Source organism: Cnephaeus nilssonii (genome assembly GCF_951640355.1).
Source record: "Cnephaeus nilssonii genome assembly, chromosome: 14".
Lineage (NCBI taxonomy): Eukaryota > Metazoa > Chordata > Mammalia > Chiroptera > Vespertilionidae > Cnephaeus > Cnephaeus nilssonii.
Genome location: NC_137085.1, coordinates 15,108,885 through 15,135,566, shown reverse-complemented (window position 1 = coordinate 15,135,566; position 26,682 = coordinate 15,108,885). Strand labels below are relative to the sequence as shown.

The window sequence follows — 26,682 nt, the reverse complement described above, 5'->3', positions numbered from 1 at the left end:
TATCACAGGAATAAAAAAAGTAAATTTCCAATGATGCTTTTCCTCTCCATTAATCTTTGGAATAGTTTCATAATGTGCTATATAACTAGAATCGATCCTTTAATTTGTAAAATTCTTAACATAAAAGGAGCTTTATTGGATAATTCAAACACTAAAGAACTTTTGGGAGAATAAGGATTTTATTGGTAAATATGCACTTACACATCCTAAGTTATAATTAGGTTCAAGCTATTTTTAAAAACCTGTATTAGAGGGACTCAATATCAAGAAATTCACTACTAAAGAGTCTTTCTCAGCTAAAGTGATCTCAAATCAATTACCTTCTACCTCACATTTCCAACTTCTTTCCCTCCCTCTCTCCCTGACTCCTATTAAACGATGAGCCCCTTGAAGCTAGTCTGCACAAATGTTTGACTTACTTTTGCTTTCCCCTCTGGAGCCTGGCATATAGTATATATCTAGACATGGACAACTCAGTCTCTTTTCTTCCCTCTCCAAGTCAACCTCTACTGGCCTTCCATATTTTCCATTTAGCTACCAACCAAGAGAAGATGATCTGATTGGTGAAAGCCCCATAATGGCCATGGTTACTAGTGGGAAGCATGAAATCAGGTCTGTTTTCTCCTTCTTTCATATCCATGCAGCTGAGTGGGTAAGTGGACTCAGAGTTTGTCATTGTCAGAGTCTCTAAGTGCCCTGTTGGATTAACTACTTCTTTGTAAGATCCCTTGAATTAGATGTTTTGGGGTTTGGGGGGTAGGAGAGAAGTTTGAGGAGGTGGAATGTGGGACAGGTTGGGAAGAGTCAAAGGCCAGCCTCAGGCTCAAGCCTAAGGAGATTGCACTGATCCAGCTTATCCAAAGCACTGCTTTAGGTTTTGGCTACATGAATAGTAATAAAGTGGTACTTCACTTGCTTCAAGTATTACTAATTAGGCTTTTGCATGTATAGCTCCAATGGTAAGAAGGATCTGTTGGCAGGAGCAGATTTAAGCATTCTTGTACCCCCTGGATATATTCCCATCAAATTACTCTCATAATAGAAATTTAAAAAAAAATCTGTTCAATAAATCACTACTTTTGTTTTAAACTTTTGATGTAAACAACAACTTAATAAATGCCTTCAGCATGTTAACTAAAAGAATATACTAGTAAAACACAATTTGCCTACACATTCAACGTTTTTATATTTTTAAAGAATTTAAAATAACTTTTTAAAACCTGCACTTATTTTTCTTTCTTTGTCTTCCAACTGTATGTCCAGTGGCATATGGGCTCTCAAGTTCTTCTGCTCATTTATAGGTTGTTCCCCTTCATCTGGCTCCATCTTCTTGATCTTTATTGGCTGGGCTTTATCAATAATGTAACTTTCTCTGGTAAACATATTTCTCTTGTATCTAGATTTGCCAATATAAGGGCTTTCATCTGGGGCTTTATCAATTTCAACATACTAAAAGCAAAATAAATGAACAGATATATGGTTTAATAAGTAACTTATAAGCAGTCAAGTGACATTATTCATTTTATTAGTGTAACATATCATAGAACTGCCTAAATTATAATCCTACATGCCTAGAAGTTAAAAATATATATATCATTATTCTATTCTTTTTAAAAATATATTTTTTTATTGATTCCAGAGAGGAAGGGAGAGGGAGACAGATATAGAAATATCACTGATGAGAGATCATTGATAGGCTGCCCCCCTATTGGGGATAGAGCCTGCAACCCAGGCATGTGCCCTGATGGGGAATCAAACCTTGACCTCCTGGTTCATAGGTTGACACTCAACCACTAAGCCATGCCAGCCAGGCTATTCTTTTATTATTTTTAAAAATACATTTTTTTAATTGATTTTTTACAGAGAGCAAGGCAGAGGGACAGAGAGTTAGAAATATAAATGAGAGGGAAACATCGATTAGCTGCCTCCTGCAATACTCCCTACTGGGGATGTGCCTGCAACCACGGTACATGCTCTTGACCGGAATCGAACCTGGGACCTTTCAGTCCGCAGGCCAAACCGGTGAGGGCTATTCTTTTATTCTTAATAAACCAAAAAAGAACTAGAGCAAAAACTGGTCTCCAAGGATATCTCCTCCTATTTCCAAAAGGTGAGCTTTGATTGATAAAAGAACTATCTTCAGTTATGTGATTTTTAGCAGTGCTCTTTCAAATCAGAAATCTAGGTACTTTATCTTGGTTTCTTGGCTGATATATAAGTAAAATCTCAGTTTAATAAATTTTAATAATTGCATTTTTAACTAAAGAATATGTTGTTGGTTGGAATCACTGGGTCTTAGAAGTTAAGATGCTTTTTTCTTTTGCAATAACACTTATGGCATTTGTATAAATAATGGTTGACTAATACTGGACCAGTGATTATTGAACAATGTATAGTGCTGACTATTCCATGATTGTCCAGCAGGCAATGTACTTTTTCTGGAAGTTTAGGTTTAAGGGAGATGATCAGCCATACTCTTGAGTGAGGTAATTGAGGGTTGGAAAGCTGCTTTGGGCTATGAATACAGCTATAGGTAAAGATCCTTCTGGGCTTTTTGCCTGTTTTTGATACTGCTCTACTTACTGAGCTGAATAATCCTCAGATTCAACCAAAATATATTTACTCTGCTGATGCCCTCATAACAAGAAAATAGAGTGATTATTGATAAACTCCCTTGAAAGTCTCTACCACCTGCCCTCCTCTGCCCCACTATATGCTGGCTTTAACTTCGGATTACTGAAAGGTTAAAACAACTCACCTCTGATGGATAATAATTTAGTGGCTCAAATTTGGCATCGATTTTATAAAAGGCCAATTCCTGTTCCAGCTCATACTGTTTCTGACATGCTCGCGTTAGTTCCATGGTCTTCTGTTTTAGCTATTGGCCCAATTTGATATGAGACAACATATAGTGTCAGTAAGTTAGTATAAAGGTACAATGGTACAATGGTTCTAATCATAATTAGTAGATTGTTTTAAACCCCACAGCAAATAGCACAACATTCAGAGCATCTTATCATAATTCTAAAGTATTATAAATAATGAAATACAAAAGTATCACTTAATAAGAGATCACATAAAAGACCTTTGAAGTTTATATGCTATTACAGGATGCAATGAATGAAGATTTTAAAAATCATTTAAATTTGCTTTATCCAAACATGAAAATACCTCTGTATCAATAATTTTTGAAGTAACTAGTCTGCTAAGTACTTGCTTCCTGATTTCCCAATAATTAGCACTAATTTAACTCACTCTATGATTTTAATGATAGCTTCAAATCATGCAAGGAAATGTTACTTAACATCAATTATAGAGGAATCAGGAGGAGGAATAAGAAGGATGAAAATAAGAGTTTGGTTTTAACTGCTGTACTGTTATTGCTGTAGTATTTTTGCTAATGGCATTTCAGTTTTAAGTTTTCAGAATATTATTCTTTGTAATAGAGGGTAAGAAATGTGATTAAGATCAATCAGATCCAAATATGTAGCATTAAATTTTTAATAAAGTAATTCTACTATAAATACAACTTTTTAGTTATTCTTAGAAATTTTTGGAGCTAGAATTAAAAAAAGATCCAACCTAGTTCTCTGAATTTGTAAATTAAAAAATTGAATCCCAGATTGGTGAACTGGCTTGTCAAAGTCACATATTAGATTAGTGGCAGAAGCTAAATAGTTTATTAACTATCAGTACCAGTCCCCTTTCTATTACGCCGATCCTTTGAGTTCATTTCAAAGGTCTACTAAGTGATTTTCACCTTTTTTTTTTTTTGTCAGGGTTTGATAGTAGATACCAGACCAAAAACCATGCATAAAAACTCTATTAATATAAAACTGCAAGCTCAAGAGAATGAAAAATAAACAAACATAAACATTTTACAAGGCCCAGGGAATCAAAGTCGTGCATGATTTAGCTTACAGTCACCTCCTGATTATCCATCAAAGGAAAGTAATGCTAAGCTAGGTAAGAAGTAATCTTGATCGAGTGTGCCAGACACAGTGCTAAGCATATTACCTGTGCTTTCTCACTGAATCTTCTCAAGTACCTTATGTGATGATAAAAGCTGCACAGAGAGGTTAAATATCCTGCCCAGTTGCACAGCGTGTTGTGGAAGAGGCAGAGTTCAATTCTAAGTATCCTGTTTTAAAACCTAACACTGTCTATTTACTACACTGCCTCCGATGTCCTGCTGCAGGGTTTCTAGCACATTTCCCACATTGATGCTCTTTCAGTGAATGCTCATAAGCCCCCAAGTTTCAAGAAAGCAACTCACAACCAACAGTATCAACTAATCTTGGGCTTCTCTCCTAAAGATCACTGGCAATATGGCCAAACAAAGGCCAATATGATTGGAATCATGGAGAATGCATGGACTGGTCTCTGCAGGCAAATAATAATAAATATGCATCTTAAAGCACCTTTGTGTCTTTTATAGCATTAGGTTTAGTATACAGTAAACATTCAATAAATGCCCATTGAGGAAATGCATAAATAAGAGCAAATTAGGAGTCAAAGGACCTGGGAAGTAGGCTAGTTATAGCATTAGCTGTGGATAATCAAGAGCTGACTGAAGCTAACATTTTTACCAATAGGAAAAATAATACAAATTCTTTCCCCCGACATTCAAAGTCACTCTCCTATACATACATCCATTAAAAAAAAAAAAACATACACAAGCACATTTCTTGGACAGGCAAACCAGTTTCAAAACTTAAAATATACACAAGCTTATTAATACAAGTTATCATGCAAACCATGAAAAACATAGTGTACAATTCAGTCCTGAAGGAGCTACCTTTAAGGAAGAATAAAGAATCAGCAGAAAAGTGTCTGCAAGAAACCAAGACAAAAGCTAAATGGAGAAAGAAGCAAACAGAAACCATCACCAGGAGAAATCTAGAGAGTGAGGCTGTAATAATGTAAATGGCTCTTTACTGACAACTTACCTAAAAAAGATAGTTATTAGTACTTGCATTGTTCTTATATGGACATATTTTATTATCATTCTACAAGTTACAGATTTACCACCTTGCATTACTTAGCTGGATTCATTTCAAATTATTTTCACATTCATTACCTCATTAAGTCCTCACAACTCTGAGAGACTGGCAGGACACATAAGTCACCCTCATTTTAAAAATGAGGAAATTAAAGAACAGGACTTAAGTAACTTTTGAAAAGACAAAGAGCAATATTAATGTTAAAGATAATCAAAGTTAATATTTGTTGGTGGCAGGAGAGGGAGACTATTATTGTTTAATGGTCACCAGAAGTTTTACTTCAATGTTACTACATTTCTTTTATAGGTTGACCTATTACATGAAGACTTATGCATATGCATATTTATATATGTATGTATGCAAATATACAATATCTTTACATATTCTTGCTACCATTTCTACAGAACATCTTATTGTAAATATAGATTATATAATGTTATAACAATTATATAATAATAATTAAATATTATAATATATAAACACATATCGCATTTCCAATATATAGGACTTAGGTATGTCCATTTAAATTTGGATAATTTTGCCAAATTGCCTTCTGAAAGTTTTTGCCAGTGTACAGTCTTATCAACAATGTTGTTGTTAAAAATATATACACATCTATGGGTAGTCTGACCAGCTCTTCATAGTGAAAGGCTTCACTTCCCTCCTTTGTTCTAGTTACTGCACTTCACATAGTGCAGTTCAAGATAGCATTCATCTTTTGGGCAGCCATATCATAAGTACCAGTCAAATACAACTTTTAAAATCTTTTGCACATATTTCTGTTAAACCACATCTTCCCCATTCTGTAGTCAGAAAGTTGTGTTTTTAAATCCCAAAACAAAAAATTCTCTATTTTAAGATAACATAAATAGTCAAAGCAATGTAAAATATAAACTTACCAATTCATTTTTCGTGTTTAGGTTACTCTCTAGCTCCTCACAGCTCTGTTTTTGTAACATGGCCTCCTCTTTTAATGATTTGTTCAATTTATCTTGATTTTTAATTTCCTCCAGGAACTTTGTTTGTTTGCTCTTCAGCTCTTCAGTTTCCATTATCTTCTTTTCCAGGTCTTTTTCCAATCTTTCTACTTCTTCTGCCAATACAAATTTAATAGTTTATTGAACATTATACTGCCTAGTCGAAGAAAGGTAAGAATATTACTTAACTAAATACTTAACTAAATTAGTTAGAATAGTGCAAATAGAATTCTACTTTTAAAATTATTCACTATGAGCCCTGGCTGGTGTGGTGGCAGGTTTGATTCCCAGTCAGTGCACAAATTGGGCTGCAGGTTTGTTATAACATTATATAATCTATATTTGTTATATTGTTATAGCAAATGTTATATTGTTATAACATTATATAATCTATATTTACAAATCAGGTGCATATGGGAGTCAGGTGCATATGGGAGGCAACAGTTCAATCTCTCTCTCTCCCCCTTCCTCTCTCTAAAAATCCATTTTAAAACATTATTCACTATGAATAACTTGTGTGTCTGTTGTTTTTTTTTTGTGGGGGGAGAATATCTTGAACTAGAGTGATTTAATTAAAAGGTAAGAAGTCATAATTTGGATAACAATTTTAAAGGTAACATTTTTCTTCCAAGTATTTGATTCAATTAGTATATTGATAAATGAGGTTTTTTCCTGTTCTCTTCTTGTAAAAAAAATATGCGATTTTTTTATTTTATATTAGTAATTACACATTAAAGGCAGCTGCAAGCATGTTTACAAAATACTATGCTATCTTAAAATCCTTCAAAGGCTGCTCCCCATTATGCTCAGGATAGGATCCAAAAAGCCTACATGAAGAATGACAAGGCTCTTCCATGATTTGGTCCCAAACTCCCTCTCCAGCCTCACTTGCAAGTACAACTCACTGCAGCCTTTCTGAAATGATTTTAATTCTTCAAATTTGTAATTCCTCTTCTCACCTGAAGGCTTTTATTCATACCTTCCACTTGGAACTGTCTTCTATCTACGACTAGAATATTTTGCATCCTCCAGGTCTTCATTTTAGAAATATTTTGAAAAGTCTGCCCTAACTGTCCCTTGGCCCCAGGTTAGATGCTTCTCAGGAATGTTCTCAGACCACTCTGCACCTCTGTTATGCCCTTCATCACATAGGGAATTGTACAATGTGATCAAATAGTTTGGCTATCTGCCCTTCCCACTAAAGCTTTGTGAAAGCAGAAATTGCACCTATCTAGCTCACCAATGAATTCCAAGAGCTCAGCACATTAAAGGCTCTTAATTAATATTCCAAATCATAAATGAATCGTAATTTAAACATTTTCTCCAAGACAATATTTATATGATGACTTTTCTTTGCATTATTTATATTCTTAATGATTCTAAAACATAAATTTCAGGGTAATAAATGTGGAGTTAAGGGGAATTTCAAACTAATAAAAATTTATATTTCTCATGTTTTGGTTCAAACCATACGAAACCTTCATTTTTTTAAAGTATATTTTTATTGATTTCAGAGAGGAAGGGAGAGGGAGATAGATATAAAAATACCAATGATGGCCCTAACCAGTTTGGCTCAGTGGATAGAGCGTTGGCCTGTGGACTCAAGGGTCCCAGGTTCGATTCCGGTCAAGGGCATATACCTTGGTTGCGGGCACATCCCCAGTGGGAGGTGTGCAGGAGGCAGCTGATCGATGTTTCTCTCTCATCGATGTTTCCAACTCTCTATCCCTCTCCCTTCCTCTCTGTAAAAAAATCAATGAAATATATATTTTTTAAAAAATACCAATGATGAGAGAGAACTATCAATTGGCTGCCTCCTGCACGCCCCCCACTGGGGATCAAGCCTGCAACCCAGGCATGTGCCCTGACCAGGAATCCTGGTTCATAGATGGACGCTCAACCATTGAGCCACACCAACGGGTGAAATCTTCATTTTTGTAAGTCAAAGTAGACTAACATCAATTTCAAATGGTTGAATACACAAACTCATTTCCTAACATTCTAAAATGGATATTTCATACCTTCCTCTTTCTCTACAAACCCCCCCATATTCCTTCTATTTTCTTTCTCAGTTGATGACCTCATATTTCATGACAGAACAGACCCCACCAGTGGAAACTTCCTCATTTTCCCCACTATTAAAGCAACAAAACTACCCACACTTGCACACATCTTCTCTCCCTTCTGATGGAGAAAGTGTCCGTTCCTCTTTCATCAAAAGACTTCCTTTTTTTTCTCTGATCTCATCTCCATGTCTTCTCAAGGATCAAAAGAACTGAGCCATGATTTGTCTCTCCAACTCTGCTTTTGAATATTCTTTGTTTCTTTAATTACTAATTTTGAGGTTTACAGTATTGGCTTCTGCCCACTTCCTGATCTAGAAGCTATTGGTGAAACTTTTTAAACTTTTAATTTTTTTAACTCATTTATTAGGCATTAGGAGAGAAAATTTCAAATCTTAACCCAAATGTCTTCTTCCCATTCACTCTTCCATCTATAATCTAGCATCTGTCCTAACCACGCCTTAACTTCTCTTGTGAAGATTATCCTATGTTGCCAATCTAAGGCACTTTCTCTGTGCTCATTTACTTCTTCCTGTATCAGCAACATTCAACATAGCTGGCCACTTCCTCTCTTGAAACCTTCCTCTCTGGGCTTTTGCAACCCACTATTTCTTGGTTTCCTCCTACCTTGCTGACCTCTCTTTCTAAGTTTCCTTAGCTGGCTCTCCTTCTTGCTCATCCTAACCCCTGTCTGGGTGAGTTCAATGATTTTGGTGAAATTAATTTTTATGCTGATGACTCCTAAATTTATATCTCTAGTACTGACCTCTTTGAACTCCAGATTCACATTTCTAATTCTTCTTGTCTGTCTCACATTCAAATTCAGCATTCCAAGTTCTCCCATTTTTATATTTAACATCACCATCCAAGCACTTACTCAAGTCAAATGTCTGGGAATTTCCAATCCATTAGAAAGTGCTGCTGAACCTCCAAAACTGATCCATCAATACCATACCCATCACCTAAATACAAGCCATCAACATTTCTAGCCTAGATTTCTGCAATAGCCTCCTCATATGTCCCTATAGCTCCATTTTATTCTGCTCCAAATCATTCTCCATACTGTATAAAAAATAATCTTAATATATAATAAACTTGCTCATGACAGTTAAAAACTGTCAATGGCTTTCTTCTGCACCTGAAGTCAAATCCAAACCCTAAGGACCTGCACTATCTCACCCCTCCCCATCTCTCCAAACGTTTTCATGAGCTATCCCTCCAGTCATACTCATCTTCTTTCAGTTCCCTAACTCAACAAGGTCTATCCAACCTCAAAGTATAAGCTGTTCCTTTTCCCGCTCCATTGTTGCCTTTGCCATCAGCTTAAATGTTACTTCTTCAGGGAGCCATTTCTTTACACCACTTTCCCCAAAAGCGGATTCTCCTCTACTACTTTATCAGGGTTTACTTATTTTTTGTCCATCTTCTCCACTAAAATGCAAGCTGCACAAAAACCAGTACTATATGCCTTGCTCACCATTGTGTCCTGGGTACCAGATTCAGTGCCTGGCTCAATTACTATTTATTAAATTAATTGATTTATGGTGCCATTTTCATTTATGGTGCAAATTTTAACAGCATTTTAAAGTTCATAATACATTTTTATGGATAACTTCTAAATTATTCCTCTCCCACCCCCAAAAAAATTTTTTTTAAAGTTACTTTACCTAAACTGAATCTCTCAAAAGCTTCCTGTCTGTCCTGAGTGGTTACTGGCTGACCTTCCAAACTTTCTAGTGAACGGAGGTGAAAAATGGTAAACTGGAGATAATGAGGAAGGGTCACAACTGGATTTTCAACTAGGATCAGAGAAGTTAAATCTTGAAGTGGTTTCAACCTGCTTACATCTTGAAGCTGAAATGACATATATAAAATTATTGGTATAATTTAAAAATCATAAACATACCTAACAGAAGTAATCCTATACAATAAAAGTCTAATATGCAAATCGACCAAACTGCGGAACGACCAGTCGCTATGATGCGCACTGACCATGAGGAGACAGACGCTCAATGCAGGAGCTGCCCCTGGTGGTCAGTGCGCTTCCACAGGGGGAGTGCCGCTCAGCCAGAAGCCAGGCTCACAGCTGGTGAGCACAGCAGCAGTGGCAGGAGCCTCTCCCGCCTCCGCGGCAGCACTAAGGATGTCTAACTGATGGCCCTAAGCTGTTAGTCGGACATCCCCCGAGGGCTCCCAGACTGTGAGAGGGTGCAGGCTGGGCTGAGGGGCTCCCCCCACCCCCGCAGTGCACGACTTTCATGCACCGGGCCTCTAGTGTCAAATATGAAGTGGGATAAGAAAGTGATACAAAATTAGAAATAATCGTAAGTATTTATTGAATAATTTTCCTGTTGACATCAGCTAATGTTTAGTACTATCTAAGGATCAACTATTTGAGGAATATTTGTGGCAAACTTTGGATTCATTACTCTCTCTTCTTATCAGCCCATAAGCCCTAAGAGTTCTAAGGTTATGCTGTGCAACATGGCATGGGGCTTAGGCTCTGAGGCTCTTGGGCTGTCACCTTATCAGATCTTTATAAAGATGAAATAAGAAAGCATAGACAGTGTTAACTGCACAGCATTAAACGAGTGTTGTTTATTATTACTGGTTTCCACTAACAAAGGTTTAAGGAATACAACCTTAGAGTTACTGTTTTAAAGTATTTTCACATCTATCATTTCATCTGAGCTTATAAACACTCCTGTAAAGGAGGCAGGGTAGAAACTGTTTTCTCCAAGTAAACAGTGAGTTTTAGAGAGATGAAGGAATTCTCCAAGGTCACAGAAGGCAAGTCTAGATACATATTAGAAGGCACATCTTTTATTTTCTATTTTAAGACTGATGTTCTTTAAATTACAACAGATTGTTCCAATTTTACTACAGACAAGTATATTAATGTTTTTACTTAGTAATGTTTATTGAACATCTAACTGTATATCAAATAAAATCATAAATTGCACTCAACAGAAAAATATACATCATTACCAGATTATATGAACCATGATAAAGTCCCTCTACTATAAAAAGCTAGTCCCAAAACTATTATTGAGATTAATTCATACATTTGAAAAAAAGAAATCTGTTCCAGGAATTCAGTAGCCTGAATTCTGGTACAAGGTTTTTGACTTTAAGTAAGAGACTTAACCTCTCTTGAGACTTTACTTAAAAATGGGAATAAAACTATAGTACCTAACTCAGAGTATTTTGTAAAAATAATCCCTGCACTCTCTCCTTAACAACAGTGTTCTCAGTCTCAAATAAAATGAAGGATGTGAAAATGTTAAGAGGTCAACTCTCAGTTACCATGGAACCATGTAAAACCAGAACTGCTTATATTCAACTAAAGGCCCGGTGCACGAACCCCCAGGGATCGGGCCTAAACCAGCAGTCGGATATCCCTCTCACAATCCGGGACTGCTGGCTCCTAATCGCTCACCTGCCTGCCTGCCTGATTGCCCCTAACTGCTTCTGCCTGCCAGCCTGATTACCCCCTAACTGCTCCCCTGATGGCCTGGTTGCCCCCAACTACCCTCCCCTGCCAACCTGATCTCACCCCCAACTGCCCTCCCCTGCCAGCCTGGTCACCCCCAAATGCCCTCCCCTGCAAGCCTGGTCCCCTCCAACTGCCCTCCCCTGCCGGCCTGATGGCCACCAACTGCCCTCCCCTGCAGGCCTGGTCCCCCCCAACTGCCCTCCCCTGCCAACCTGGTTGCCCCCAACTGCCCTCCCCTGGCGGCCTGATTTCGCCCCCAACTGCCCTCCTCTGCCGGCCTGATTTCACCCCCAACTGCCCTCCCCTGCCGGCCTGATGGCCACCAACTGCCCTCCCCTGCAGGCCTGGTCCCCCCCAACTGCCCTCCCCTGCCAACCTGGTTGCCCCCAACTGCCCTCCTCTGCCGGCCTGATTTCACCCCCAACTGCCCTTCCCTGCCAGCCTGATTTCGCCCCCAACTGCCCTCCCCTGCCAGCCTGATTTCGCCCCCAACTGCCCTCCCCTGCCAGCCTGATTTTGCCCCCAACTGCCCTCCCCTACTGGCCTGATCTCGCCCCCAACGGCCCTCCCCTGCCAGCCTGATCTCACCCCAACTGCTCTCCCCTGCCGACCTGATCACCCCCAACTGCCCTCCTCTACCGGCCTGATCTCACCCCCATCTGCCCTTCCCTGCCTGCCTGATCACCCCTAACTGCTCTCCCCTACTGGCCTGATCTCACCCCCAAATGCCCTCCCCTGCAGGCCTGATCTCACCCCCAAATGCCCTCCTCTGCCGGCCAATTTGGTTCTGATTGGTCGGTTTCTATGCCAGTCAGTGTCAAAAGCTCTGCCTCCTAGGCAGCCATTGGCTCCTCACAGTTGACCCAGATTTGGTTCTGATTGGTTGGTTTCTATGCCAGTCAACATCTCTGGGCCTATCAACAGGGCCTGATCAGAAAGGCAGGGCTGATCAGCAGCCCAGGTGGAGGCCTGGAGAGAAATGGAGGCGTAGCTGCTGACCAGGCCCAGAGCTAAAGAGAGAGGCAAGTGCTGATCAACAGCTGCCACAGAGGCTACAAATCAGACCCTGCTTCTCTCTTCAGGCCTCTCTCCAGGCCTGATTCACAGCCCCCTCAGCAGTCAGTGCTGGGTCGCCACGGCAACCCAGCACTGACTGCAGGACTGACTTCCAGTTGGTTTAGCCTCCCAGTCATTGTGAATGTGACAGACCCAGGGTTTTTATATATTAGGATTACCCTAGAGCAGTGATGGCGAACCTCTGACACGCGTGTCAGTGCCATTTCTGATGACACACAGCCGCTGAGGCGGCCGCATGCTGAGGATGAAACATTTATGTTATTTAAACTATAAATACCGCGGAATAATGTTTTTTCCTCAAAGTGACACACTACCTGAGTTATGCTCGGTTTTTTGGCGAAGTTTGACACACCAAGCTCAAAAGGTTGCCCATCACTGCCCTAGAGAATCCAGGGCTATGTCTGAATTAAATGTTTCATCAAAAGACCATTGATCTTAAGAGACCCCATTTTTTAAAAACTTAAATTTTAATCTTTTTTTTAACAAGCCCAAAAAATTGAAAAACATTCTTGATTTTTTGAATAACTTACCGATGATATCTTGTTGCCTTTCAGATTGAGGACTCGCAAAGATTTTAACTTCCTCCCTAACCATGCTGGAATATGTTCAATTTCATTTCCTGCAAGGTTTAACTTTTGCAGATTATACATATTTTCTATGCCTTCAATTTTGCTGGAAATCAAAGGATAAAGTCAAACTAGGTAAGTACCATAATAGAGTTCTTCTATTGTATTTTTAGAATTAACAGCCTTTGTTTTATGTGGGATTACTTTTCACAATTATAATTTATCAATCCTTTTCATAAGTGAGAACCCAAAAAAGCAGCTAAAAAAAAATCTACCACAACAGTTTTAGTAAGCTCTTCATTACTGTTGCCAGGAATCCTACCTGTCTTACTATCAAACTTTGTGATCCCACAGAAAAGAAAAGTCTGTCTGTGGCATTCTTACTAGCCACTATAAAGAGTACTAGCAGTGGGAAAGCTGGAAAACTCAACAGCACACAGGGCTAAGCGTTACAGCCCTGCACAAGAGAAGATATCCTTATTATCTTAAATCATTACCAAAAGATTAGGTATGCAAGCAGAATAGGCCTGCCATTTTGAGCTTGTGGACTCCCCAGAATAATACTGTATTTAGAAACATAAATATTTTAATGAAAATATTTAAATTAATAAAACATTTATCACCCGTAGTGATGAATTATCACTGATAAAATATTTTCCCAAGTTAATTCCAATTTAATTGTCAATTTCATTACTTGATCAAGAGGGAAGTATACTGGGCAAATATTTCCAAGCTTCTTTATTTTCATATTAATTTTATTGAAATTATTTTTATCGAGATTATTTTTAGACAAACTTTATATTAAGGATTTGATTCATTAACCAGTTATTTTCCCATTTATTTTTGTCATATCAGAACTTCTGCCACTGTTAGTTGTTTTTTGGTCATTATATATACCAAGTCTAATGTAGAGAAAGTATACAGATGCAAAAACATTTGCATCATTTTGTCTATAACAAGTTTTTATGTGCAGTTTTAGCCAGTCAACTTTATTATGTTTCTATCTTACAGTAATACATATTATGAAATGGAAACAAGATTGGGAGTATATTTCTTATATCAATAAGTAAAGAACATCATGATAAACACACAGGATGAAAACGAGTTGAAATACCTTTGCCATCAAAATGAGAGTTAAAACATACTGCTTCATGTCAACTTTTTTTTTTCTTTTTTCTTTTTTTAAAATATTTTATTGATTTTTACAGAGAGGAAGGGAGAGGGATAGAGAGTTAGAAACATCGATGAGAAAGAAACATCGATCAGCTGCCTCCTGTACACCCCTTACTGGGGATGTGCCCGCAACCAAGGTACATGCCCTTGACTGGATTCGAATCTGGGACCTTTCAGTCCGCGGGCCAACACTCTTATCTACCGAGCCAAACCGGTTAGGGCCAACTTTCTTAATATAATAGGCAATGAATCAAAAGACTACCTGGGAAAACTTCCTGTCAAAAATGGAATTAAGGCCCTAACCGGTTTTCCTCAGTGGATAGAGCGTTGGCCTACGGACTGAAGGGTCCCAGGTTCGATTCCAGTCAAGGGCATGTGCAGGAGGGGGTGTGCAGGAGGCAGTAGGGGGTGTGCAGTAAGGGGTGTGCAGGAGGCAGCTGATCAATGTTTCTCTCTCATCGATGTTTCTAACTCTCTATCCCTCCCTCTCCCTTCCTCTCTGTAAAAAATCAATAAAATATATATATTTTTTTAAAAAGGAATTAAGGTAAAATTTGGTACTCAAAAAACATTATCTCCTTCTTTGATAACACTCTATAGATATTATTCCATACTTTAGTAATGCCAAAACATGAAGGCAATTATCATTTGTGAAGGGACAGATTATTAATGAATAAAGGATCAAAGTGCCTGCTGCTTCAAAGATTTCTTTCAGTAATGTGGGCAGCATTAATCTACCTCTTTAACAAAGACAATGACCCTGCAATGCTACCTAAAGAAGTACTTACTTACCAGATCTTGTTATATGATAAGTTGAGTTCACGTAATTTTAACAGCTTATCCAACTTTTCAATCTTCCCTATTAGATTATGGCTGAGATTCAGTACTTCAAGTTTAACACATTTTTCCAAATTTTCGATATACTAATTGAAAACAAATGGATACTTTATACAACAGATGCCCTGACATAAGCACAACATATAAATACATGTATCAGAGGCTATTTTGATCAGTCATAAGAGAATAATACACCCTTACTGCTGTCCTGCACAAGGTCTTGGAGGGGCTCTCCTGACCAGGAGTAGCAGCTCTCCTCAAGCCCACAAACTCTCCAAGTGGAAAACATTACCTATATACTAAGAAGTCCAAGACTATCCAACAAGAATTCCCCACCTCAACTTAACTTTTTCCTCCATCTTAACTTTTTCATGCTTCTCCCTCCCTCCTCTCCTTTCTTCAAAGTTCAACAAGGGACTTAGGCTCTTGCATAACCTTACCCAGCTCCTTTCCCCATACTCTTGCATCTTCAATCTCTTTCTCCCTCCTGGATCTTCCCCTCAAGTTTAAAAGCAGTCACTATTCAACAGATATTCATTACATACTTATTACATACCAGGTGTGGCACCAGGCAATGGATATACCAGTGAACTAGATAACTGCCTGGCTGTAGAAGCCTATGTTCAATATACTCAATCTCTTCTATATAAAACAGATCAGCTCAGACTGAACTTGTTTTCCTATCAAGGCATCATCTTATCTCTCATTTGCCACCATGTTCTCACAGAAATTATGTACATTTGCTCATTCTGCCTTCCATTCATTCTTATTCTATTGGTAAGGTAATGTATCTTCTGCCCTTACTATGAATTCAAACAGTTCTCTCCAAGATCATTCATCCTTTACACAAATATTTATGAATAATTTATTTGCCAGGAGCTGTTCAGGTACTGGAAATATGATGATGAATTAGAAAAGCAAGGTTATTATTTTCATTCACAGAGAAAGCCAATAAACAAATCAAAAATAAATAAAAATTTCAGAGAGTGAAGTATTCTAACAAGAAAATAAAGATAGCATGATGTGACAGAATACAAGGCACTAAGAGGACAGGGATTTCTTTTGTATTGTTGTTGGCAAATAATGGGTACTAAAATATTTGTTGACTGAAATAAGAGAGAGTGACTGAGGAGAAGGTGGCTAATTGTGATTGGGTGATGAGAGAAGGCTTACAGAGGAAGTACACTGAGTTGAGACTTTAATAACAAGAAGCTAGGTGTGTGAATATATGGAGGCAGAGAAAAAAGATGCAAAGGCCCTGAAAAAATCAACTTAGTAGATTTGAGAAGTAGAAGGAAGGGCTTTTTAATTGCTAAATTCAAGTGACTTCTAAATTTTCACCCTATTTGACTGTCCTGTGATATTTCATATTATCCTTTCCTGCCTGTTTGGCCTCTCCCCTGCTCTATGGTTCTCCTTCACTATTCTCCTCTTAATCCTAGGCATTCTTCACACTAAACTCTAAATTCCCAGAGATTAGAAACTAAGCTTATTCACTTCTCTATGTACTCCCACATCCTAACATAATGCCTGACATAATAATCAGACAGTAAAGATTTACTAATTTGATTATTTCATTTTTGCAACCTTTACACTATAGCATGTATTCTTTTTCCTTTTTAACTACACGAGTAAGACATAAATATATTCTAGTAAAAATTTCAGACAAAACAAAAAAAAAGTTCTCATTTGGTTACCAGGCCCTTGTTAAAAAAAAAAAATCCCACTGTTCAAAGATAGCACATATAGAAAAAAAGAATTTTTAAAAATATTTTGAGACCTTACTATATAAAATGTTTTAGAATTTTTTCTTTCATTAAATATGCTGTGGACATACTCCAACATTACTGCACAGAGCTCTAACTTATTTTTAAAGAAACTTGATAGTATTCCATTGTCTATCATTGCACCATAATTTATTTACTAGTAACCAATCCCCTATTGACGGACATTTGGTTATTTCCAATTTGTCTATTTTAAATAATGTTTAATAAACGTAACTATATAGACGCTTTTGGATACATAGGCAAATAGTATCAAACAGAGTAGATATCAAAGAGAACTGCTGGGTTGGTGAATACAAACTCAGTTAAGTATAAACTTAATTGATGAATTTTATTTCACATTTTTTTGATATTAATAAAGATGAACATATTTTCATGTTAATATTAGCCATTTCTAATACTTTTGTGAATGCCTGTTCATATCCTTTGAATATTTTCCATTGAGTTATCTCTTACTGAATTGTAGGAGTCTTTATAGTATGTGGATATTGTTACATATATTGAAAACACTACCTGCCAGTTTGTTTTCTTTTAACTTTTTATACAATATCTTTCATTAAACACAATTTTTTAATCTTTATGTGAGCTAAATCTGTCAATATTTTTCTTCATGGTATTAGGTTTGGTATTTGCTTAGAAGAGCCTTCCCAACTCTAAGATTTTGAAATTTTTTCGCCTACATTCTTCTCTAGTACTTTCATAGCATTTTTGTTGACTTTTGTTTTATTTTCATAAAGATCTTCAACCTTCTGGGATTAATTTTTGTGAGTAATGTTGTAGGCATCTAAGTTTATATTTCTTAATTTAAAAATTAAGTTGTCTATTATAATGTGTTCATGTTGTACAGTTTACATGAATAAGAGACCAGCAATCTTTTTCTGCAAGAAGCCAGACAGTAAATATTTTTGGCTTTGTGGGCACATAGTCTCTGTGACAACTACTTACCTCTACCACTGTAATGTAAAAACAACCACAAACAACATGTAAGCATATGAGTGTGGTTATGTTCCAATAAAATTTTATTTACAAAAGTGAATAGCAAGCCTGATCTAGCACACTGTAGTATGCCAACTCCTTCTCTAGAGTCAATAATGTATAAGATAATAGGTACTTATGAATTTAATGATGTCATATACTTCTGATGTAGAAATTTCACTGGAAACAATAAAAGGTCTGCTACAGCCCTGTCCGGTTTGGCTCAGTGGATAGAGCGTTGGCCTGCGGACTGAAGGGTCCCAGGTTCGATTCCAGTCAAGGGCATGTACCTTGGTTGTGGGCACATCCCCAGTGGGAGGTGTGCAGGAGGCAGCTGATCAATGTTTCTCTCCCATCGATGTTTCTAACTCTCTATCCCTCTCCCTTCCTCTCTGTAAAAAATCAATAAAATATATTTAAAAATTAAAAAATAAAAATAAATAAATAAAAGGTCTGCTACAAATTAGGTGACATTAGGATGAGATGTTACTGTAAATCTAATATAATCTTTTTTTTTTCAGTTTTAAAGCACAGAAACATAAAAAATAATGCCTATGTTCAGAAATGTTAGTAACTTACCCTAAATTTCTTGCCACCATCTTTAGAAAGTGAAAGGTTCAGAGATTTTACCAAGGCCAAATTGTCCTGTTTAGTAAGTTTTTTTATAAGAGCCTCTGTAATATATCGAACTCCTGCACGTGAACCAGCTTCTGAAATTACAAATCAGATCATTATCAGCAGAGGAAGACATGAATATTTTGAAAAACAAATTATTTTGATGTTAAATAACCAAAATAATTTTAAGCCATTCAAATGCAAAAACATCTGGCGAGTTCTAATTGCAATACTTTAACAACATTTTACTTTATATAGCATTTCATAATAATGACAACAATAGTTATACTCTATACAGTGTGGAACAAAAATAGATTTAGAGTAATAATACAAGAATAAACTCTGTTTCAATTACTCACAACTGTAAATGTACTTTTGCCCCCACTCTGTATTAGCTGTGTACCAAGCATTGTGCTAAATGCTTTACATTTTAAAAATGTAATTTAGACAACAAATCTCTGAGATAGACATTACAATTCACATTTATTTAAAAAATTATAATTTGCTCAAAATCTTGCAACTAGCAATATGCAAATCCAGGACTTGAATCCTGGCAGATGAATCCAAAACTTACACCAGGCGTCCTCAAACTACGGCCCGTGGTCCACATGCGGGTGTTTTTGCCGTTTTGTTTTTTTACTTCAAAATAAGATATGTGCAGTGTGCATAGGAATTTGTATAGTTTTTTTTTAAACTATAGCCCGGCCCTCCAACGGTCTGAGGGACAGTGAACTGGCCCCCTGTTTAAAAAGTTTGAGGACCCCTGACTTACACTTTTAATCATATGCAGCACAGACGTTTTTAGTAATTAAAAAACACTGGCACTATTTATTGTTTGTTCCAATCTAAAGTTCAAAAACACTACATTCTTTTTTTTTTTTTTTAAATCCTCACCCAAAGACGCGTTCATAATTTTTAGAGAGAGAGAAACATCGATCAGTTGAATCCTGTACCCACCTGACCGGAGCCAGGGATTAAACCCACAACCTAGGTATGTGCCATGACCAGGAATCGAACCTTCGACCTTTTGGTGCAGAGGATAATGCTCCAACCAATTGAGCCACACTGACCAGAACAAAAAAATGCTTAAATTCTAAAAAAAAAATCCTCTTTTCCTATTTTTTTTTAATAGTGAGAAACTCAAATTTGTTGCTCTTTTAAATAAATAAGATCATATCATATTTTATACAGATTAAAGTACTAACATGATGGATAACACATCCTGCCATATTGCCATCAGAGTTTATGTAAGCCATGTTACAGTTTACAAAACAATCATAAAAAAAATTGCCTCTTGGTTCTCTCTTTATGAGTCAGAAAAAAATTAATCCTGGGTTCAGATTCACGTTGTGTGCCAAAGACTCCCTATGATTATTTAGCAAAGAAATGTAATATTAACTCATAAATAATCATGATTTTTTTCTGTAATTTGGCTATTCTAGGAAAGAAAATGACTAATACTCTAAAATATCAATCAAATGAGAAATAACAGTATACCAACTGATAGTAAGGTATAATCTAAACTCAATGCTGATAATGTTTATTAATAAAAACTGATTACATATTCAGGTCAAGAGAGTTTGATGGTTCTGATTTAGTGACTTAGCAAATAAATTATAGTTTTCTTTCACATTTAATCAATTAAAGAGATTCTTAGAAAAAATCACCTATTTTTTCCCCAAACAGAATGCTTTCAAGAAAAAAAAATAAAAACCTTGGTGGAACATATATATGTCCACACATGGAAATCAGTCCATTCACAGATAAGCAGCTTGCCAATAAGCAGCTTGTGGATAGCCCAAGGGCAGATAACATGTTTATACGGAATTAAGGCACTCCATTCTGAAGTGAACCCCCCTAAGGAAAGGATGATGATAAATTTGGCAGATGAGCTTTAAGGCACTCTCCCACCATAAGAAATAAAGTTTTCTCTTTCTGAAATGCCCTTCTCTAACATCTTTCAGATATCTTCACCCTCACCCAGAAACCTCCATCCTCCACAATGTCTGTCAATAAAAACAATAGGTCAAGTTAGTACCAGGATGTATGTTACATTTGGACCCAAAATAGTTAAGTTCATTATTTTCCATCTCTATTTAAGAGTATGTGGTCAAATTCTTAGATTAGAAAGTGGTACCTCTACGGTCATGGTAGTCCAATAGTATAGTGTTTTCATCTGCAATCCCAACTTGCTCACACCACTGTCTTCCAGAATGAAAAGGTGGAGTCTCGGATCCGCCTAAAGGTGAAAGTGACCTAGATCTCATACTGGGCATAAGAGATGATGATGGCATCTTTGGCTTGGAAAATTTTTGTTGGGAACCTTTCCTCATTGCAAGCAGCCAAGTGTCCACCAAAACCTGTAAGAGTTTTCAGTATATTTAACAAGGTTAGTTTTTTAGAGATAACAAAACAAATTAATATATTTCTAGAATTTTCAAGACTACAAAGTTATAAACTCAGAAGCTATAGATACTAGGATCCACACTACGCTGACAAGAGCGTACACTATTCCAAACATTGCTGATCACCTTGCCAGAAGGAAAGAAGACCTCCATAAGGTCTTGTATTGACACATGCTCCAGCCAGAAGATTTACTTGTCATTTCTGTTCTCAATTTATTGGCCAGAACTAGTCACAAAGCCCCTTCTACCCGCAAGGTGTGCTAGAGTAGCAGTCACCAATCTTTCGAACCTCATGAACCACCAGTGGTCTGCGGACCACCGGTTGGTGACCACTGTCCTAGAGCGTAGGAAGCTGAAAATACTTGGCAACTAGCAGTACTTAATACTTATGAGCACACTCTCCTTCCTGAAACAGTTTCTTCCTCTGGCTTCTGAGATACCACACTCTCCAGGTATCACCCTGCCTCCCTGGCCACTCCTTAGCCTCCTTTGCTGGCTTACACTCCTCTATTCAATCTTTAAATGTCAGAGTCCTCAAGTCTCTTTTAGTCTCTCTCTAATCACATTTTAAACAATCTAATACAACACCCATGGCTCCCAATGCCACCTGTCTACTAATATTTATATCTTCAATCCAACTTTTTTTGAGTTCCAGATTTCTAATCCTAACTGCCTACTTGACACCTCACTGGCATAAATCCAACATGTCCAAATTGAATTTATCATTTCCCCACTTCTCCATTTTTCTCCAGTCCTGTTCCTCCTCCAGTGTTCCCTAAATAGTTAATAATGCCCATGGGAATAAGCCAGAAAATTCAATACCATAGCATCACTGAACTCATGATCTACTTTGAAGGAAGCAAAACCTGCTATATTTGTTTTTAAAGAGTGTTTATTTCACAGTTATATGGTACAATATGGCCAACAGCCTTGTTCCAGTAGTCCAGTCACTTTAAACTGCAAACTTCTATGTGTCTTTACTTTCTCTTTCATTTTTTTTCATGTTAAAACTCCAGATAAGTCAGAAAAGCTTCCCCCAATTCACATAACTGCTATTTATGACATAGTCACAAGGTTTTTGGTCCTGATTTCACAAGTGTGGTAAATACTTTTTATGTCTTACTAGAGGCCAGATGCACGAATTCATGCACCAGTGGGGTCCCTCAGCCTGGCCTGCGAGATGGGGCCAAAATCAGCTCTTCGACATTCCCTAAGGGGTTCTGGATTGTGAGAGGGTGCAGGCCAGGTTGAGGGGCCCCACTGGTGCATGATCGGGGCCAGGGAGGGACTGCGGGAGGGCTCCAGGACGTTTCCAGCCCCATCTTGCCCAGTCCCAATCGGCCGGACCCCAGCAGCAAGCTAACCCACCCGTCAGAGCTTCTGCCCCCTGGTGGTCAGTGCACATCATAGCAACTGGTCGACCGGTCGACTGTCTGCCCCCTGGTGGTCAGTGCACATCATAACAAGCGGTTGAGCAGCCTTAGCATATCATTAGCATATTATGCTTATTACGCTTTGATTGGTTGAACAGTCGACCAGTTGACTGGACACTTGGCAAATTAGGCTTTTATTATATAGGATATTATACCATTCTGCCACAGAAAAAGGCTTAGTAATATTAATGATTCAGTGCTAAGCTGTATTGGTATTCGCTTTCTAAATAAAAATAATATACTCAAACTTGAGAAGATCTAAGAAGCATATGTTTTAAAGGTAAAATTTCATTTTTTCTTGAATTAAATGTAGTTTTTATCAGAGTAACAGATTAAAAAAAATAAGAGTAACAGATTAAAAAATAAAGAGTGGAGGGACAAGTCTCAGTTCCCATTTCTATATATCTTTCTCTATACCATAGTATGATAGAAATTTATAAAATTAAAATAATCGTGTATGCTACATGCTAAAAAAATACACTTTATATGTTTTTAGTTTCTTGGTTAAAACAAGCACATCTTATTTTTATGCAGTGCAATTATTTTGTATCCTGCATCTTAATCTTTTCTCTTAATTCTTAAAATACTGAACCATCCTGAATTCCTCACATAACATCCTAGCGACCAAAACCCTTTGGGCCTTACTAGACTATCATGAAGTCCTCTGTTACCTCTCCTGATAGAAAACTCTGCCTTACTCACTTACAGATATTAAAATAAAATTAGAATGGATTCCAGAAATCTAAATCAGCTCCTTCCTTTTATGAATTGTAATACGAAAGATTAAGAGATGGTTCCAATGTCACAGTGCATTCCCAGATCCCCTCCCCGAGTTCCATAGCTCCCGCAGAGCCTGGACATTGAAATAACAGATATACGTATATTACAATCTCATAGAATAGCCAACTCACTGAACTGGGGATATACTGTGTTTGAAAATGGCTAGCATTATTTCAGAGGCTACCACCTGGAGATAGTAAATCTTGAACTACAACTTTAAAGGAGAGATGGGAATGTTGCTTGGCCCTAAGATGAAGTTTGCAATAACATAAACAAAGACCAAGCAATAGAACAGAGAAGACAGAGCTGAGAGGTAGGGCTAGAGTGTGTGAAGAGGCAGGACAAAAAGAAAATAAAACCAAACAAAAATTCAGAACTGGAAACACATATTGAAGGCACTCAAGGTAGTCTGCAGAGCAAGAGAAAGCCACTGGAGTGATGTGATAATCAGAATCATATGGCAAGGCAACAAAACACTACTCATCGTGTCACTTTAAGACTCAGATACTTGCCCTGATCTAACAATCCCAACCTTCACAGCTTGGTAGAGAGTACACCTCCAACTCTATCCAGCCTTTCCTAACATTCCTAATTTTCCATCTTCTACTCTGATCTTCTCTAAATGAGGCAGACCTCAATAATCCCAAGCCTTCCATCTCTTCCCAGTCCACTCCAATATGCAGATATCCATGCCCATTTCTTGACCTCCATATCCCTCTCCACTACATCCCTTAGCCCTTTAATCACTTCTCAATACTTTCCCTACAATTCTACTTTATTCCATACCTTTGGACCCATTTAAATACGCTTACTCTTTAACTTTCTCTTGTCCTCATTCCCATTCCTCTCCAAAGTCTCTAATCCAGCTGCTCTTCTTTCTAAAGGCAATTGTCAAGATGCACAGCAGGATTTTATCTTCCTGTTATACATGGTCTCTGCCTCCCATCCTTCATCCCATTCTGATTGCTAAATTTCCCCATGAATTCTGTCCCAATTCTCTAACACTGTATTATTTTCCTGGGGGGGAGGGGAGGTGCCTTCAGCCCAGCCTGCACCCTCTCCCATCCGGAATCCCTTGGGGGATGTCCGACTGCCGGTTTAGGCCAATCCCGGGGTTTGACCCTAAACCAGCAGTTGGACATCCCTCTCATAATCCTGGACCGCTGGCTCCTAATTGCTCACCTGCCTGCCTGCCTGGTCGCCCCTAACTGCCCCCCCTGCCGGTCTGGTCACCACCAACTGCCCCCCCCCACCAGCCTAGTTGCCCCTCACTCCCCCCCCCCCCCCGCCAGCCTAATTGCCCCCAACTGCTCTCCCTGCTAGCCTGGCTGCCCCCAACTGCATCCCCCCCTGCCGGCCTGGTCACCTCTTACTGCCCCCCTGCCTACCTGGTCGCCCCCAACTGCCCCCTCCCCCCACCAGCCTGGTTGCCCCTCACAGCCCCCCCGCCGGCCTGGTTGCCCCAAGCAGCCTGCTTGTTCAGTCGTTTGGTCATCCCTCACTAAACCCCCTGCCGGCCTGGTCACCCCATGCAGCCTGCTTGTTCAGTCATTTGGTCGTCCCTCACTAACCCCCCTGGTCATAGGCAGCCATCTTGTGAGGGCGTGAGGGTTAATTTGCATATTACTTCTTTATTATATAGGAAGATAGCTCTTTTCAGTACTCTGCCTCAGCACTTTTATATCCATTCTGATTTCCCAAACTGCTCATATATATCATGATTTCCCCAAATGCTCATCCCAGCAAATATTCGGGCACCCTAATCCATTCCAATATTGACTCCTAATTATTTCCCTCCTCAAAGAAAATACTCAACCCCCACCTATTTCTCTTCATCCCAATATAATTACATAGCTGCTTGCTTTTCCCTTTTAACACCCTGACTTCTGTGTCCTTCTCTGGTCTATTGACATCCTGAATTATCCTCTCATATCGCTCTCCACTCCACTCAGGTACCCTAAGACACAAGCTTCCCACACCTTATTTATTTATTCAGTCATCCACCTTTATTGAGCAACTTTTTGCTCCATGACCTGTGATAGGCTCTAATAATACAGAGCTGAGAAGACAGGGTTTCTACACTCAAGATGCACACCAGGATTCTATCTTCCTGTTATATATGGTCTCTGCACAAAATGGTCTCCTTTCTTTTTCTTTTTAATCCTCACCTGAGGATATTTTTCCATTGAATTTTTTAGAGAGAGTGGAAGGGAGGGTGAGAGACAGAGAGAAGCGTTGATGTGAGAGAGACATACCGATTGGTTGCCTCCGGCATGCTGGGGATTGAGCCTGCAACTGAGGTCCTTGCCCTTGACTGAGGGAATGGAACCCAGGAGCCTTTAGTCCTCAGGCCAATGCACTATGCACTGAGCCAAACTGGCTAGGGTGTGGTCTCCTTTATAGCACCTTCTAATTAGAATTAAATTATTATTATGAAAATACTATATTATTGCTTGTTTCTCCTTCTAGAGTTTAAGCGATGAGACAGCAGGGACTCTGTCTACTGTTTGGTGCACAATAAATACTTGTTGAATGAATGAAGGACTGTTCTAAGGACGCTAAAGACATTACCAAATTTAAATCCTTGCAGATACTGCATAAGATCAGAATTATTAACCTCATGTACAAGAAGCAGTGTATCATTAAGAATTAAGAGTGGATTCTGGAACTAAACAGCTTAAATTCAAATTCCATATTGTGTGAAATTAGGGAAATTACTTAACCTCTCTGATGCTTGGTTTCATCATTTTTAAAATGGGGATGGTAACCTCATACAAATTATTTTAAATTCTAAATGAGTTAACACATGGGAACAATTTAGAACTGAATCTGACATATACTGTACACTCAAAAGTAATTAGCAATTATTTTTGTACAAAAGAAAAAAACATGCTCAGGAATTTGTCACAGACAGAGCCGGTTAAGTGATTCATGAGGTGACACAATCAAGACTTGAACCAAGTTTTTACTTCAAAAATCACCCCTATATTAACCCTCCTCTTCACATTTCTTCCCAATATCCCAATTCTCATCTTTTCCATGTACTGTATTTCGCCTGGTACCATGACTCTCATCAGGATACCCAAACCATCCGTTATCCCTGGCACCCGGCACCCTCCCGCTCTCGGCGCCGGCGCCGCACCCCTGGGCCCCCATCCCCAACTATCCCGCACTCCCACTCCGGACCTCCCTCCCTTCCCAACCAAACATCCCGCCTTCATCCTCCTCCCCACGCCCTCCCCTCCTTCACATCCAATCCCAACTCCCAAGCACACGCCCCCGCCCCGAATCCATCCGGAACTGGTCCAGGCCTTCCCGCCTTGGCCGCCGGCCCCCACCGTTCCGTCCGCATCCCGGAGAACTCCTGCGACCAGACCTGGCACTTAGTGCGGAGAAGCCAAGCCGAGCGGGCCCGTGGGACGAGGCCGGGCGGAGACGCGCCCGTCACTCCCTTCAGGTGCCTAGCGGCGCGGCGGCCATCTTGTTGTGTTGTGCCGG

At 38.7% G+C, this 26,682-nt stretch overlaps 1 protein-coding gene across 2 annotated transcripts in view; it reads right to left on the bottom strand.

The window, feature by feature from the left end:
- Window positions 1–26,682, bottom strand: part of CNTRL (centriolin) — an 80,396-nt gene extending 53,714 nt beyond the window's left edge. The window contains exons 1-9 of one of the 2 annotated variants that reach the window (XM_079790436.1): window positions 26,561–26,682; window positions 20,704–20,926; window positions 18,531–18,661; window positions 15,148–15,278; window positions 13,147–13,288; window positions 9,711–9,897; window positions 5,903–6,096; window positions 2,759–2,878; window positions 1,221–1,449 (exon numbers count right to left, since the gene is read on the bottom strand). In XM_079790436.1, the coding sequence (XP_079646562.1) occupies window positions 1,221–1,449; window positions 2,759–2,878; window positions 5,903–6,096; window positions 9,711–9,897; window positions 13,147–13,288; window positions 15,148–15,278; window positions 18,531–18,661; window positions 20,704–20,899 (1,330 nt within the window). In that variant the 5' untranslated portion in view covers window positions 20,900–20,926; window positions 26,561–26,682. Of the gene's footprint in view, window positions 1–1,220; window positions 1,450–2,758; window positions 2,879–5,902; window positions 6,097–9,710; window positions 9,898–13,146; window positions 13,289–15,147; window positions 15,279–18,530; window positions 18,662–20,703; window positions 20,927–26,560 lie in introns of those variants that run through there. The other variant, XM_079790437.1, reaches the window with a different exon arrangement.